Here is a 14,170-nt window from a genome sequence, read left to right as displayed (position 1 = left end):
TGCTTGCAATATGCTATTGGCTATCTAAGAATACCTAGCACGTAAACCATCACCCTGTCCTCATGTCAGATCAGCAGTTCTACAATAATGATCACCTGAACAACCGTGTGTGTTCCTAGTGGAAATAGGGAAATCTTGTGTGAACATATGATAACCCTTTCGCCATGCTTCTGATAAGCTGACACCTGAACTAGTTAACATGTCACCATGCATTACACTATCCTTATCTAGCTAGATATCTAATCAGATAAGATGTAGATTATCTAGATGCTTAAGATAAGATAAACACCATGAAATTCTGTGACACTACCTTGAAGGACTACACTCAAAGGCTTACATACAGTAGTGTTCCCTAAAACCATTCCTGGACCTAGCAAATTGGTCAAAACATAATTCTTTTCTTCTCAGATGAACTATCTATGCAAGCCTCATCCCTCAAGGTTCATCTGAAGCACAGCTGGCAGTAAACAAGACAAAAACACTCAATCTATACTCAAACTGTAGTTAAATACAGGTAGCTCAAACACAGTCCAGAATCAAAATATAGCATTCACAATTCCACTGCCAATAGCAGCACCTATGCCATAATCCATTAGCAAATCTCAGCAGCAATCCCAGTGAATACTCACCCGCTCCAAAGCCAACACCACCAGCAGCTGACTGCGCCATCTAGAAGATAAGACGTGTGAAATTCATGACACTTCATCAATAACACTACCACTCACCGTATTTCCTAAGCCCCCAAACCTATTGCGCTTCTGCTCTTGCTGCGGGGCTTGCTGCAAACCAACGGAATTGGCACCAACCGCGGGAGGTTGGTTTGCGACTTGGTGAACCGCTCCAAATGGCCTGTAGGCTGACTTTTCAGAAGGCATGGGAGCATACACTGGCTGCTGTGGTATGGGAGTAGCTGGCATGGAAGGCATAGGCAAGGGCACATTTAGTGGTATCGATGCAGAGGATATCTTCTCAACATGGTTGGAAGGGAACAACCCTTGGCGGCCCCTACATTTCCCAGTCCACCAATCCGCATTTGTCTCGTCAACAACCTCAACCATCTCTCCAGCAGAGAAGGACAAGTCATTCGGCTCCTATGTCCAAACTGGGTTAATTCTACACCGTTTAATAAGTGACGACACGTACCTGACCATCCTCATTGTAAGCCCATAGCGCTTTGGCCTTCTGTGAACGAGCTGGAGGAAGGGGAACCTGACGAGCAGGGGAAGGGGCAGCCCTGGGGGGACCAACTGCCAGGGACTGCGTGTCTGAAGTCTTCTGGAGTGCCGTTAGACGGGCCATGATATCTGCCGCATCGCCTGATGATATGTAGTTCTGGGAGGACAGAAAGGCGACATTCTGCTCGATCTGAGAAAGAACATGGGTGAGCAAAGCAGCCGCTTGCGGATCGGTGGGTACGGGCATAGCAGACAAAGGGGCAGAGGTAGGCGACGGTATAGAACAAGGAGACAACGTCCGCAGTGTCGGCCAAGGCCCCGAGGCGATACACTGACAGCCACAACCCTATGTTCGTGTGACCGTAACATAAACGTGACACTGAAGGGCGGACTTCATCGTTACTTAGTCTCGGTTCTATGGCTCCGTTCACTCTCATCAATGCTCTCCCTCCGTTCATATCTCCAGACGAACATCGGGCTATAATCGCCTCCACCCCCTCATCTTTCAGCGACATTCCTCCTGTCTTACGCCATAGAGAAGAAAATGTGTCGGTAACGATTGACCCTCCCTTCGAGGGATTCACTGCACAAGATGCCGCAAATGGAACTCTGTATGTTATCGAGAGGTATGCACATGCGATCCACAATTCTGTACACGCTGTTGACTATGTATAGTGTCCTTGTATTCATGTCTGCTGCGGGTCGCGGGTTCCAGGTCGAGTATCCGTCAATCACCTTGCATGCCATCTCGCGCGCGGAATCTGGTCCATCAATATATTGCCAGCTCGACGAAATTCTCAAAACCGTCGATGGCGCCGATCCAGATGGAGAATGCGAAGATGACATGAAAGAGCTCATCATTGTCCCGAGAAATAGCCAATCCCGTACGTACAGCGTCGCTTGCTCTCCCTTGCTACGCTGATTGCCACTCGTAGTTGAATCTATCTTTGAGAGCCTTTCCATATGCGCTTCGTTACATCCAGATCCGGCATCTATGTCGGATGATGTGGAAGATGACGCGTTTATTGACGCTGATGATTTAGAGACGTTCACCGGTGATGAAAACGAAGAGCTCAGTGAGGTTGGGAGGGTGCGCAGTGATTTTTCTCAAAATCATCGATATGCACCGTACTAGCTTTATCTTCACATTTACCTAGGCGGCTCTTGCCCACCTCGAATCCATCATCTATGATCCATTCGATCAATCGACTGGGAACAGCAATGCTGATGGCGGGTAGTTCGATGTTCGAACGTGAACCGTAAATAGTTACAGATGTACAAGTTGTTGATGCAGTGGCGCTGTGGGCCGTCGTAACTTATAAACACAATTTGAAGCCTTCACTGTATTCCGCGGTGTTTCTGATTTGTAATCGGGTCTGCTGAATTCCATGGTTAGTAAGTATGTGCAGTGAATTTATCCTATTTAGTATGCAGCCGTTCACTTCAGCCAGGTTACTCACACTAACTCTGTCGTCTGTCATGTTTGTAGCTTGGGTTCTATCTTAACTACCTTATGCAACTTGCGTGCCCCTTCACCTTCACTCGTGTCACTCTCATTTTGACCAACTAGACTCTTGATGAGTACAGTCGAATCTTCTGCACCCACTGGGACCGTCCCCAAAGCCCACAGGCCTGCTCATCTAATTCTCCCTGTTCTGGACCAACGATCAAGCTCGAGTACGAGATGCTTCGGTTCGCGCGCGTCTCCCACAGGCATGTTGAACTTTATCACAATAAGCTTTCCCGGCTATACCTCATTGGTTTATATCTCCCCACGTAGCAAATAATCCCAGCGTTTGTTCTCGATTTCACTATTCTTCCCCGCTTTTGCCTTCGACAACTACGAAGGGACAGCCGTCATCGCATCTCGGAGCAACCTGTCTGAACCCACATCCCACTGCAAGCTGTATGCAGAGGCCATTCCTCAAAGTTAGAATCCTCACATGGAACATGCATGACTCCCTACCGAAGGTATTCTGCAGCGTTCCTGTCTGTCCTTCACACATCTCCCACCAACTAACCAAACAAAGGGAGATCTGAGCGAGCTGCTTGGATCAACTTCACCCCAAGCGAAGACATCTGAATTCTGTGCAGGAAACACAGAAATACCAGCCCTAGATGCAGGGTCAGAACATCCTTATCACATCGTAGTAGTGTCCGTGAGCACACTGGATTGTCTGTCGATTTTTCCCTCACGCTTTTGTCTCTAGCGCAGGACAAGAGTGCCCCGGTCTCTCAGGTTCGACACTTTGCATATCTTGATGGTTGAGCTCAACTCAAAACAGGTATTCCAATGGCACTCGGTGCCGGATTCAAACTGAGAGATAAAGAACGGGATACGAGCAAAGAGGGACTGGGAGATGTGGCAGACTCGCCTGATGGCCGCTTGCAGAATGCCAGACATGACGAGGGAGGAGTGAACGATCCAATCCATGAGCCACAAAAAGATGATAGCAGGAAGCGGTTGAAGTCTACACGTTCTCTTCACCGTGGTCATTCCGCCATTGAGCCAGGGAGAGATGTTCAACGGCACAGCTTACGCCCGCATCACCACAGCCTCCATGCTCATTCCATAGGTTGGTCTACGATGCTGGAAGAATGGTACTGTCGTCGCATTATATCAAGTCCAAGCACCCGTTCGCTTCCTGGAACCGCGGGTGAGGATTTAGCGGCTCGTTCTTATCGTGATTCCCGTACAAAACCTTCCCATGAAGAGACACCTACAGCGCATAAGCCGCTGGGTGGCCCATATGAACTACTGATGAAGGAGCGTATGATGGGGTTGTATCTTGCCGTCTTTGTCAATGCGGATATCAAGCATCTTGTGAGAGGTGATAAAATAACGTTTTTGGCATGTTGATCTTCGGTTCACTATCTTTCCACCAGGCTCTTCTAAGGCTGCAGTGACCACCGGGCTAATAGGTGGGAGGGTCGGCAACAAAGGTGGTGTTGCTATCAGCATCAAGATTGCCGACACCACGCTTCTATTCGTCAACGCCCATCTGGCAGGTATGGGTACTGTTATCCACAGTGGCAACTGCAGTTGACGTTGTTCAAAGCTCATGAAGATAAAATACACCACCGAATTGCCGATTTTGTCAAGATAAAGGTTGGTGATTTGACAAATCTTCCTATAATTTTCACTGACCAACTTACTTAGAGCGAACTCAATGTTGACGACTTCCTCTCTACCGACGATCCGCGTTTAATGTCAGAAGGTAATATGTCATTGTACGCGTCGGACTGTATCTCACCTCTGTCATGCCGTCAAGATATTACCGACAGATTTGATCACACATTCGTTTTTGGCGACCTCAATTTCCGTCTAGACATCACTCGCAATCATGCAGACTGGCTTTTAACGAAGAAAGGTACATCTATTTCAGTTGTCAAACCACGTTTATTCAGTCCCTTTCGTCAGAATATAAACGGGCCTTAGCGTTTGATCAGCTTCGTGGTGTGATGGGTCGCGGTGAGGCATTTGTTGGATTCAAGGAGGCCCCCATCACCTTTCCTCCGACCTTTAAATATGATGTTCTCCGTACGCTGACGCGTCCCAAGCGCCAGACGTCCCGTAATCACTTCTGGGGCCCGGTTTCCAAACACTTCGCTCACGACCAAATTTTGGGTGGTATTGACGAAATCGGCATGTCTCAAGCCGAAGACCACAACAGACCTGACAATATATACATGGACTCAGATTCAGTCATTTCGTCGACACAAGCTTCTGTCCAATTCATGGTCAATGGTGAACCTATTATAAAAGGCGAAGAGTGTGCTTCGTCTCGAACGGGAAAACGTCACAGTAAACCTCCGCACAGACTCGGGTCAATCGCCGCCAAAAAGATGAAGGCGAGATGGATCGCGTTGATTTCACCATCTAGGACCCGCTCTTTTCATCAGCAATCGTCTAAACCGCAGATTGCACTGCAGACAGAGCCCCTCCCTGTGTCTGCGCCACAACCAGGCATCACTGTATGTGCTTCGACTCGGTTTATTGCCAGTAGACTTCCCAAGGGACCAGTAACTCGATCCGAGCATAATAGCGTGGATCGGATCGCTTCTCCTACACCAGACTCCCCGGAGGACAGTCCCGCGGATAAAGGCGTATACGACTCGTCTCATAAGCAACGTGTTCCTAGTTGGTCAGAGTGCTCTCGCAGCCTTTGAGGTCGAAACTGACATTGCCATACAGGTGTGATCGTATCCTATGGAAATCAACTGTACGACAGGATCCAGATCCGGAAGGCGAGCTGCTAGATACCCCTTCCTCCCGCACGCGTGTATTTGGCCTGTTTAGCGCATTGCGACCAATCCGCTCGCGGAAAGATTCGGCTGCGCGACATGTAGCAACTACAGCAGGATTCAGCCCTGTCGTCCGCACAGCCGATCCCATCCTTACCACCTTTTCTCACACCTCAGCACACATTCCAGGTTCAATACCAGTGCGGCAGACATATGTCCCCATGTCCCGTCCAAGGTCCGTCGATTCGTTCCCTAAACCAATCCGGGAACAGACCACAATCACGCGGGTAGAAACGACTACCGGCGCGAGCGCATACGCTTCGGTGGGAAGTTCAGTGCCCTTGGTGCACTCCAAGACCCTACCGCCAGATTTAATCGCCTCCCGGACTCCCGAAGACCATCAGCACTCACCAGCCATGGCATCTCCAGTTAATACCAGCAGCACATCATCCTGGACTCCCCGTTGGCGTGGACTTGTACCATTCCTCAATCGCGACTCTAGGGCACAGACAAGTGAGGGCGACAGCCCTAGCCTACGGCGTCGGCCGCAACCCAAACGAGGAGACATCATCTGCCTGGAGTATCGGACATTAGATGATCACGGCATGCGCAAGCTAGAGGGCCGGAGCGACCATCGACCTGTGATCGGTTCATACGCCATTTTCGTGTAGCTCCTATACCGACGTATGCACACGCAGCATGGTCGGGCTTTGTATACGCTCACTTCACACTAGATGATACCCACAATCTACAACTAATGGACACGGATTGCACTCTGGATACGACCAGGCGAAGCAAAGTTTGGCGTGCAGATTATGTCATAATGTGGCACTAATTCAACACGTAGCAGATACAGATGGTCGTGCAGTACATCTAGGCAGAAATGGTGACCTCGACCTCGACACCGGGCTCTAAGCTGATGCTTGTCTGACATGCACAGAGTCAGAGCACGGACGCGGTATGTGTGGGCAGACTTACGATCTGCTTGACGATCTCGCTCGAAGAGTGCAGGTCGATCAAGCGCTTATGGACTTTGAGCTCGTAGCGGTCCCAGGTCTTGGAACCCTCACCGCAGGGCTGTTTTTGCATCATAATCAGTCTGCATGACGGCTAAAGTAGGATGAGACATCCACGGACCGTCTTGCGAGTGGTAATTTTGAGGACCTTGGTGGGAAGACGAACGGGGCCCTTGACATGGAGCTGCTTGTCCTTCGCGCGGTTAATGAGGTCCGCAGAAACTGCGTCGACGAAGATATCAGCCGATAACGTCGAAGCACTGCGATTGTAACCACGTACACTTCTCCAAGTTCTTGACGTTGCTGCTCGTGAGCGTGATACGGATTTTGTGAATCTTGGCGGCGGGCACAGGGGCACCGGTCGCGTCGTATTCTTTCTCACCCTTAGCGACGTAACTCATCCTGGCTGGTTTGGAGAGTCAGAAGGTGACTGGAGCGAAGGACGGGCGGTCAGCATGCGCAGCGACGCAACGACGAGCAGACAGACCTGAGGGTGTTGTTGATGGTGGACAGAAAAATAAAGTTCACGCGCGAGCAGGAGAACTGGCACGGGACTTGCCGGTGATCGCGATATGTTACATAATCAAGCCTTGCAAGGCTTCGCCTCCCTGGGCGAAGCAGCACTGAAGCTTGCTCTGCTGTGCGTCCAAGCATGCAAGGCCCGTGGTTTGCTCTCATCCTCATCTGCATCCTCTGATATCTGCGCAGGCTTCAACAAGTACTACCCACCTGACTACGATGGCACTAAACATGGCAGCCTCAATACATACAGAGGTATGCCTCTGCAAGCGTCCTGGTTGCTCTCACTAACACGTCTATCCACCTCAGGCAAACACGCCCTCGGCGACCGTGCGCGCAAGATAGACCAGGGCATTCTCATTGTTCGTTTCGAGCTTCCTTTCAATATCTGGTGGTACGCGATCGTTCCGCTTCATCAGGCAGCTGTATCCTCACCTCTCCGTAGCGGGACATGCAACAACCACATTGGCATGGGTGTGCGCTACAACGCCGAGAAGAAGAAGATTGGAAATTACTATTCCACACCTATCTATTCGTTTCGATGCAAGTGCCACCTCTGTGATGGCTGGTTCGAGATCGAGACCGACCCTAAGGTAGGTATAGACCCTGTGCCTCTCTGTCTATCTCACCCGGCGTCGGCAGAACACCCGCTACATCGTCACCTCTGGTGCGCGCCAGAAAGACGAAGAATGGGATCCAGAAGAGAATGGCGGCTTCGCAGTCCATGACACTGACCCGAACGCGGGGCCCGTCGACCCGCTCGCAGCGCTGGAAAAGTCGACCGCGGCAGAGACGTACATGACGCAGGTCCAGGTCCCTCGGCTCGAAGCGCTACAGTCGCTCGCGGACCACTACAGCACGGACCCGTACAGTCTCTCGCGGAAGGTGCGCAAGCGGTTCCGCGAGGAGAAGAAGATCGAGAAGGCTCAGGAAGAACAAGACAAGCAGTTGAAAAGCGCGTACGGGTTGCCAGAAGAGCTGCCACTCAGCGCGGAGAGTGAGGAGACGCGCGCAGATGCGAAGCAGAAGTGGAGGGAGGAGCGGGAGGCGTTGTGGATGCGCGAAGCGAAACGGAGGCGAATCGAGGCCGTGCCAATATCGGGCCTGGCAGCGATTACGAGGAGAAAGGAGGGGTCTGCAAGAAACGGGACGGATGCGGTGTCGAGTCTGCGGGCGAAGATTCTGGAGAACACGAGAAGGACAAGCACGGCAGGGGACTCGAGTCGTCTGAAGCCCCCCGACGTGAGGGGCAGTATTTTTCGTCGGTGATAGACCGTCGCGTTCATCGCGTCATGTATCGTTTCCCTTGCGCATATCCAGGTCTTGTTATTGTGTAGCATTACTGTAAATTATAACAACATTCATGTTTGCCGTGGTGCTGGGCCCCTCCTTTGAATACTGCTGCTTTGTGTGGTGGCCTTTAAATGGACCCGAGCTCGAGCTGGAGTAGGCATCTAAGCGCCAGGTCAAGCATAAAGTTGATTACAATTTCGATCGCAATCAGAGATAGCTTCGCAAAGCCGACAGTCATCTCACAGCCGCGGCTGTCTTCAGTCGAAATACGTGTCTGGGGAGCTAGACTCTGGCCCGAAAAGACACTCACGGCCGTTTTGATGGCCACACGAGTACCCATTCCGATCACTGTCTTCACTGGCTTTCTCGGCGCAGGAAAGACATCCATCATTCTTTCCCTCCTCCCGCAGCTCCCAAAAGACTATCGCGTCGTGCTACTCAAGAATGAATTTGGTGACGTCGAGGGTAAGCTGATCGAGTTGTTTCTCAACCATCACAGCTGACAATGAGGTACTTTCCACACGTCTAGTGGACAGTCAACTAGCCAAACAATCCAGTTTGGCAGCTGTAAGCGAGATCTTGAACGGATGCATGTAAGTGAGTGGTCCAAGTCCACAGAAAAAGACTCATGCCAAAGGACCATGCTCCAGGTGCTGTGTTCTAGTGGGGCAGATGAAGACTGCATTGCTGGAGATACGAGGTAACTACCAATGGTACATTGCGACCAACGTCTCATAGTACCCAATCAACCGCAGAACAGTACCGTCCAGATCGGATCATCATTGAGTGCTCGTTCGTACCTGTGTCATCACACTGTCCTAGCTCTTACTTTCAGCTGTGCTCAGAGGCTCCGCGTTTCCCGCAACGCTAGCCTTCCAAATCCGCGAGCTGGAGCGTGAGACGGAGGGCGACTTGAAGCTAGACGCGATTGTCACAGTGATCGACGCAGAAAATTTCACGGAATACGAAGACACCTCGCCCACTGCGAGAATGCAAGCAAGCTACACAGATGTGCTGCTAATTGTGAGTGCGCCCAGTCGTCTTTGAGCAAACAGGAAAATTATGTGCACTGCAGAACAAATGGGAGCACGTATCTGAACGCGCGCTGGATATTTTAATAGATCACCTGGCCACGCTGAACGACCTGACGCCCAAGATCAAGTGTAAAGGCCGGGAAGGCGTGGACCCGAATTTCATTTTCGGACTGGATTCGAGACTATTCCGGTTGGAAGACGATAGGACAACAACGGCGGACGGGTATCACCATGAGGAGGTAGAGACAGCCACAGTATACCGAGGGACTGCGCCAGCCCATAGAGACGGACATGGCACGGAGTGCGAGTGCAGCGATAGTGATGTCGTTGATGCACATGGAGGGGGCGTGGTAGAAGCAAGTGTGTTGGCCGAGGCACTGGCGGGGCTATCGAAGGACACAACGTGGCGCGTGAAGGGATTTGTGCGCTTTGCCGACGGCGAGCGCATCCTGAACTGGGCATTCGGGCGATACAGCCTGACGGACGCACCGACAGGGACGTTGAGGAGCTCGGACGGGGTGCGGCTGACGGTGATGGGCGAGCGGGGAGAGGTGAGGCGGGCAGCGCGGCGGCTGGCAGACAAATTGGGCGCGCAGATGATGGTGTAGTTAGTGATTACGTAATTATGAAAAACAAAAATCACATGCGCCTCCAGTGATCGGAGTCTGGTCGTCGCGACTTGCAGTGGGTGAGCTCGCCCGGTGACCGTCTCTCCTGGCCTCCAGCCTCATGTTCTCCTACGTCCTCAGCTCAGGTGCGTCCTCGCAGACATTCGCAAAACAAAATCTGAATTTCGACAGCGAGCACCTACTTCCGCTTGCCCATCGACGAGGACCAGTTCGACGACGAGGACGACAACGTCTTTTCCAGCACCCGCCATATCACTTGGAACCCATCCGGTAGCAATTCAAGCGACTCGGATGACTCGGACGCTCCATTTTCTTCCTCCTCTAGGTCCTCCTCCCCCAGCACAAATTTCGCTAGCAATTCTAACAAAGCCGTCATCCGCGAAATCCTCTCCCAGGATGATCTCTACCGTATCCTCGGCATCCAGCGCGCACCATGCATAGACAGACTCACTCTCCGGCGAGCATACCTCTTTCGCTCAAAGGCATGCCACCCCGAGTGCGTCCCGTACTTTGTCCGCCCGTTCTACCCGCTAATACGCCCTCTCCACAGCAAATTTCCCGATAGTCCCGAAGCGACGCGCGCATTCCAAAAAGTCTCCGTCGCATACGACGTCCTCAGCAAGCCCTCCTCCAAGCGTCTCTACGACTCGCGTCCGCCCCAGTCTCCGTACGATCTGTTCGCCTCCCGGCCCTACCCTGCCCCCGAGGAGACCTTCCGAAGTGTCGTCCTCGGCGTGTTTAACGACATCCTCGACGGCGACCTCGACATGATCCGCACCCTCCTTCGTATGTTCCTCCTTTCTGTCCATTTTCAGTTCACAATTGTTCTCAACCTGCGTGGCGCGACCAGGTGCGGTGAATGATATCAATCCCTCCCTCCGCCTCGGCGAAGACGGCATCAACTCCGTCCTGCTCACCCTCCATTCCATCCGCGAACGCGCACTCAGTGAGTTGTCTGATTCCCCCTCCGGCCCGCTCGCCACTGAACGAGTCTGTCCGTTTTATCTCTTCAGCGTGCCGCACGTGCATCCTCGCACTGCACTCTGAGCTCACGAACCTCCTCGAAGTCCAGCGAACATTCCGCTCGCTCTCATACCTCGACCTCCGCCGTCGCTCATGCCTCACCGTCCGTCTTGCCCGATTGACTGTCAGGCTCCCCATCGCGCTGGAGCAGGCCATCCGCCAGCAGCGCGGGCTCGACGTCTACGGACCCCCCGCCGCCGGGGTGGGCAGGGGCCGGGATGGCGTCGGTGTTGGGACCGGAAGCAACCGCATACGCAATTACGCTGAAGCCGCCAGTGTCGACAACGCGGAACGGACAGAGCTTCTCAATGCACGAGTATACACCCTCTTGTGCGGGCTCGTCCACGTCCTCGAACGGATGGAGCGGATTCTTAAATAGATTGCTAGTGCCTTCTACTTATTTTATGTGGTGACTCTTGCTCGTCCTGCACTCATCTACAATAGATCATACTTCCTTACAGATTCCCACCTTGCGCCATTCCTCTCACTCTTGCGAAAACTTCCGTGACTTAACTTTTTCATAGACAAATAAAAACGGCTAGGTAGCTATAACGTCGACAGATAGGGGAGGGCCAGCCGGGTTTGTACACACTACTACACAATACACTGTACACGAGAGCACCGAGTTGCATGGCACGAGGGCCAGAAGCAAACGCAGACGCAAAAATACACATCACGATTCGCGATTCAAATCAGGAACCCAAACAGAAACCAGACATCGCGCACCACAATCAATTCGTCCATATCGCGATCCCTGCCGATGGCCCTCGCTGGCCACAGAGCACAGACAGGACCAAGAAGACATCCACAGCATTATCGGCTCACCCACACCTGCGTCCCCACGCCCGGCGCCATCGTCGTATCCTTTTCTTCCAGCATATACGACTCTTGTGACGGCTGATAACCATACGGGCCCATCGGCTGGGACGCCGCGGCTGCGGCCGCAAGCAGATGGTTGAAGTCCTGGCCGCTGCCCCCGTTTGCGCTCGCGACCGTCGCGGCAGCATTGTTCTGGTTCTCCGGGTAGAACGGGTAGAAAAGCCCGGGAGGCACCTCGGCGAGTTTTTTGTCCGCGGGCGTGCCCGGTGCGCCGTTTGCGTTCGCGCGGTCCGGACTGCCCTTGCCCGACGAGCCGCCGCACGAGGGTGCCTGCCCGCCATACGGGCCCGGCGCGCCCGAGTACTGCGCGGGGCCAATGGAGGGGCTCGTCGGCTGTGCGGACGCTTGAGCGCCGGGCTTGGGCGACAGAAGGTGCTCCGTGTCCCAGTCGAGCTCGGAGAGAAGTACGGGCGGCGCGGCAGGCGCAACTTGGTGGAGGTTGACAGCGAGGACTTTCTCTGCGAGCTTGGCGATGAGAGGGTGGCCGCCGTTGAGGTCTTTGCGCTCCCAGCGCCAGCGGAAGCTCGGGAGCATGTCAAGCGCCATCCACACATCCTCGACAGCGACCTGGCGCGGGATGGGGTGACAGCGCGACATGTGACCGAACAGGATGACCATCGCGGATATGTGCAGTGGGATCGGGGAGACGAAGAAGGCAATATCGGGGAAACGTATCAGCTGGTTGTGCACGATGATGATGTTGTGCGACGTGATGATGGCTGCAAGTGGCGCATGAGTAAGATAGAAGGCGCATTGACAAAACACACACACCGTCCTTGAGCGCGCGATACCGATGATAGTAGTCAAGCTCCTTGGAGCTGAACAGGGCTCGCAAGAGCAGAATCCGCGTGATCCCAATCTTGAGTAGCGTGAGGCCTTCGTCCTCAGTAATGTCTTGCACGAGTTTTGTCCTCTGCTCAATCTTCCACTCGTCTGTGCCCCCAAAGAACCACTTGTAGCTGTCTGGCAGCTGGCGTCTGAATTCGGCCATGCTCTTGATGATCCTGGTCGCATGTCGCACGATAGCGTCCGCGCTCTGCCTCGTGGGGGTATACAACGAATTGATAATGTCCGCTTGGATTTCGACAATTGGGGCAGAGAGCACGAAATGGTCCGAAATGTCCGTCGACTTGGCACGCGCTGGCTGAGGGGTATTCGAGTCGGACGGCGCAATGGCAAGCGGGCGTCCGAGCAGGATGGACGTGCCGCGGTCATGGAGGAGGACGATGCCCCAGAGACGAATGCGGAGCTGACACTCCTGCTCAGAGAAGATCTTGTCCTGAGAAGCGGGGTCGTTCTGGGAGGTGGGATCGTGATGCAGGCCGAGCTCGATGGCAACGCGGACCAGGCTGCCCACGAGGCGCCATAAGGTCCGGCCCTGTCGCTATCACCAGATATACGTATCAGTACGAGAGGGATCACAGGAATACCGACCGCAGCCGAGATTAGGACACACACCTCTGTGTAGAGATACCAATGGAGGAGAATGAGCGCCTGGAGGCTCGACACGGTGACGCGAAGGTCGGGTTTGACAGCGAGCGCGCGCTCGAAAAACTCCTCGTGTGAGGGCCAGTCTGCAGGCATCAGCCTCCGAGGCGCAATAGGGCTGGTTGCATTTTGGTTTCCGTCCTTCTCCATGCCGTTAGCACGGTGATTAAGTTCGCTGAGAGTGCTGAGGGCGAGCACGAGGTAGACACTGCACACGAAGCCAGGGTCGTGCTGGAAGGTGCGGCCCTCATAGAGCAAATCGAGAGCTTGTTCAAACTCGCGACGGGAGAAGACTGGGCGGTGATAATTGAGACGGGCAAAGTAGGCTTCGAGGATGCTGCGGACCATGACGCGGTCTTTGGGGAGCCAGACGGCGACAGAGGGCACAGGGGGCGGGACGGTGTTGGGCGGAGGGGCGCCCTGCGGAGCGTTGCCATTGCGGATGGAGACCGAGATCCACTTGCTGGCGTCGCGGGGGAGGGAGGGTTCGACAAAGTCACGGTCGCGGCCAGAGGAGAGGCCGTTGGAGCCGACCGCAATATCCTCTAGGTCGGAGGGAGGGAGCTTGAGGCCGGCGACGATCTCTTCGTTGACGCCAAAGCCCCTGACGAGAGCCTGTAGACATGCTGAGAGTGAGAAAGGAGAGAGAGAGAGACGGGGAGAAAGAGGGAGACGTACACGAGTGTCTGTCACGTCGTATGACAAGGGGTCCTGGCCCTTGATGTCGTGGGCAGACGGGGGACGGTGCATGCCGGGATGGGGCATGGGGTGCTGGAAGGGGGGATAGATATGGGGGTTGTAGCCCGGAGGAGGGGCCTGCATGGGCATGTGAGGGTGGGGGGGGACATAGGGAGAGCCGGGGGAAGGGT

The 14,170-nt window shown here is 53.7% G+C and overlaps 7 protein-coding genes across 7 annotated transcripts; 4 read left to right on the top strand and 3 right to left on the bottom strand.

The window, feature by feature from the left end:
* Window positions 1-536: 536 nt before the first annotated feature.
* On the bottom strand, window positions 537-1,422 carry FIBRA_09381 (uncharacterized protein; the record flags this gene model as incomplete). Its single annotated transcript, XM_012321690.1, has 4 exons — window positions 537-577; window positions 630-669; window positions 726-1,091; window positions 1,144-1,422. The coding sequence occupies 4 exons, from the start codon at window positions 1,420-1,422 to the stop codon at window positions 537-539; spliced, it is 726 nt and encodes a 241-aa protein (XP_012177080.1).
* A 101-nt stretch (window positions 1,423-1,523) lies between these two features.
* FIBRA_09380 (uncharacterized protein) lies at window positions 1,524-2,413 on the top strand (the record flags this gene model as incomplete). Its single annotated transcript, XM_012321689.1, has 5 exons — window positions 1,524-1,531; window positions 1,583-1,801; window positions 1,851-2,059; window positions 2,111-2,265; window positions 2,333-2,413. 5 exons carry the CDS (start codon window positions 1,524-1,526, stop codon window positions 2,411-2,413), a joined length of 672 nt encoding a protein of 223 aa, XP_012177079.1.
* A 1,055-nt stretch (window positions 2,414-3,468) lies between these two features.
* Window positions 3,469-6,091, top strand: FIBRA_09379 (uncharacterized protein; the record flags this gene model as incomplete). The annotated part of the gene is made up of 7 exons (XM_012321688.1): window positions 3,469-4,006; window positions 4,062-4,184; window positions 4,235-4,284; window positions 4,336-4,393; window positions 4,448-4,546; window positions 4,597-5,320; window positions 5,371-6,091. The coding sequence occupies 7 exons, from the start codon at window positions 3,469-3,471 to the stop codon at window positions 6,089-6,091; spliced, it is 2,313 nt and encodes a 770-aa protein (XP_012177078.1).
* Window positions 6,092-6,293: 202 nt separating this feature from the next.
* Window positions 6,294-6,837, bottom strand: FIBRA_09378 (uncharacterized protein; the record flags this gene model as incomplete). The annotated part of the gene is made up of 4 exons (XM_012321687.1): window positions 6,294-6,347; window positions 6,399-6,497; window positions 6,558-6,658; window positions 6,717-6,837. 4 exons carry the CDS (start codon window positions 6,835-6,837, stop codon window positions 6,294-6,296), a joined length of 375 nt encoding a protein of 124 aa, XP_012177077.1.
* A 171-nt stretch (window positions 6,838-7,008) lies between these two features.
* On the top strand, window positions 7,009-8,224 carry FIBRA_09377 (uncharacterized protein; the record flags this gene model as incomplete). Its single annotated transcript, XM_012321686.1, has 4 exons — window positions 7,009-7,210; window positions 7,265-7,349; window positions 7,401-7,548; window positions 7,598-8,224. The coding sequence occupies 4 exons, from the start codon at window positions 7,009-7,011 to the stop codon at window positions 8,222-8,224; spliced, it is 1,062 nt and encodes a 353-aa protein (XP_012177076.1).
* Window positions 8,225-8,568: 344 nt separating this feature from the next.
* On the top strand, window positions 8,569-11,313 carry FIBRA_09376 (uncharacterized protein; the record flags this gene model as incomplete). Its single annotated transcript, XM_012321685.1, has 11 exons — window positions 8,569-8,713; window positions 8,778-8,841; window positions 8,899-8,948; window positions 9,004-9,040; window positions 9,094-9,271; window positions 9,324-9,889; window positions 10,008-10,036; window positions 10,083-10,407; window positions 10,462-10,697; window positions 10,762-10,857; window positions 10,925-11,313. The coding sequence occupies 11 exons, from the start codon at window positions 8,569-8,571 to the stop codon at window positions 11,311-11,313; spliced, it is 2,115 nt and encodes a 704-aa protein (XP_012177075.1).
* A 434-nt stretch (window positions 11,314-11,747) lies between these two features.
* Window positions 11,748-14,129, bottom strand: FIBRA_09375 (uncharacterized protein; the record flags this gene model as incomplete). Its single annotated transcript, XM_012321684.1, has 4 exons — window positions 11,748-12,532; window positions 12,585-13,197; window positions 13,272-13,916; window positions 13,980-14,129. 4 exons carry the CDS (start codon window positions 14,127-14,129, stop codon window positions 11,748-11,750), a joined length of 2,193 nt encoding a protein of 730 aa, XP_012177074.1.
* Between the last annotated feature and the right edge of the window lie 41 nt (window positions 14,130-14,170).

The sequence above is a fragment of the Fibroporia radiculosa genome, assembly GCF_000313525.1.
Source record: "Fibroporia radiculosa TFFH 294 genomic supercontigs, scaffold36096, whole genome shotgun sequence".
NCBI classification, from domain to species: Eukaryota; Fungi; Basidiomycota; class Agaricomycetes; order Polyporales; family Fibroporiaceae; genus Fibroporia; species Fibroporia radiculosa.
Note: the sequence above shows the minus strand (reverse complement) of the source record. Positions and strands in the feature narration are given on the sequence as shown.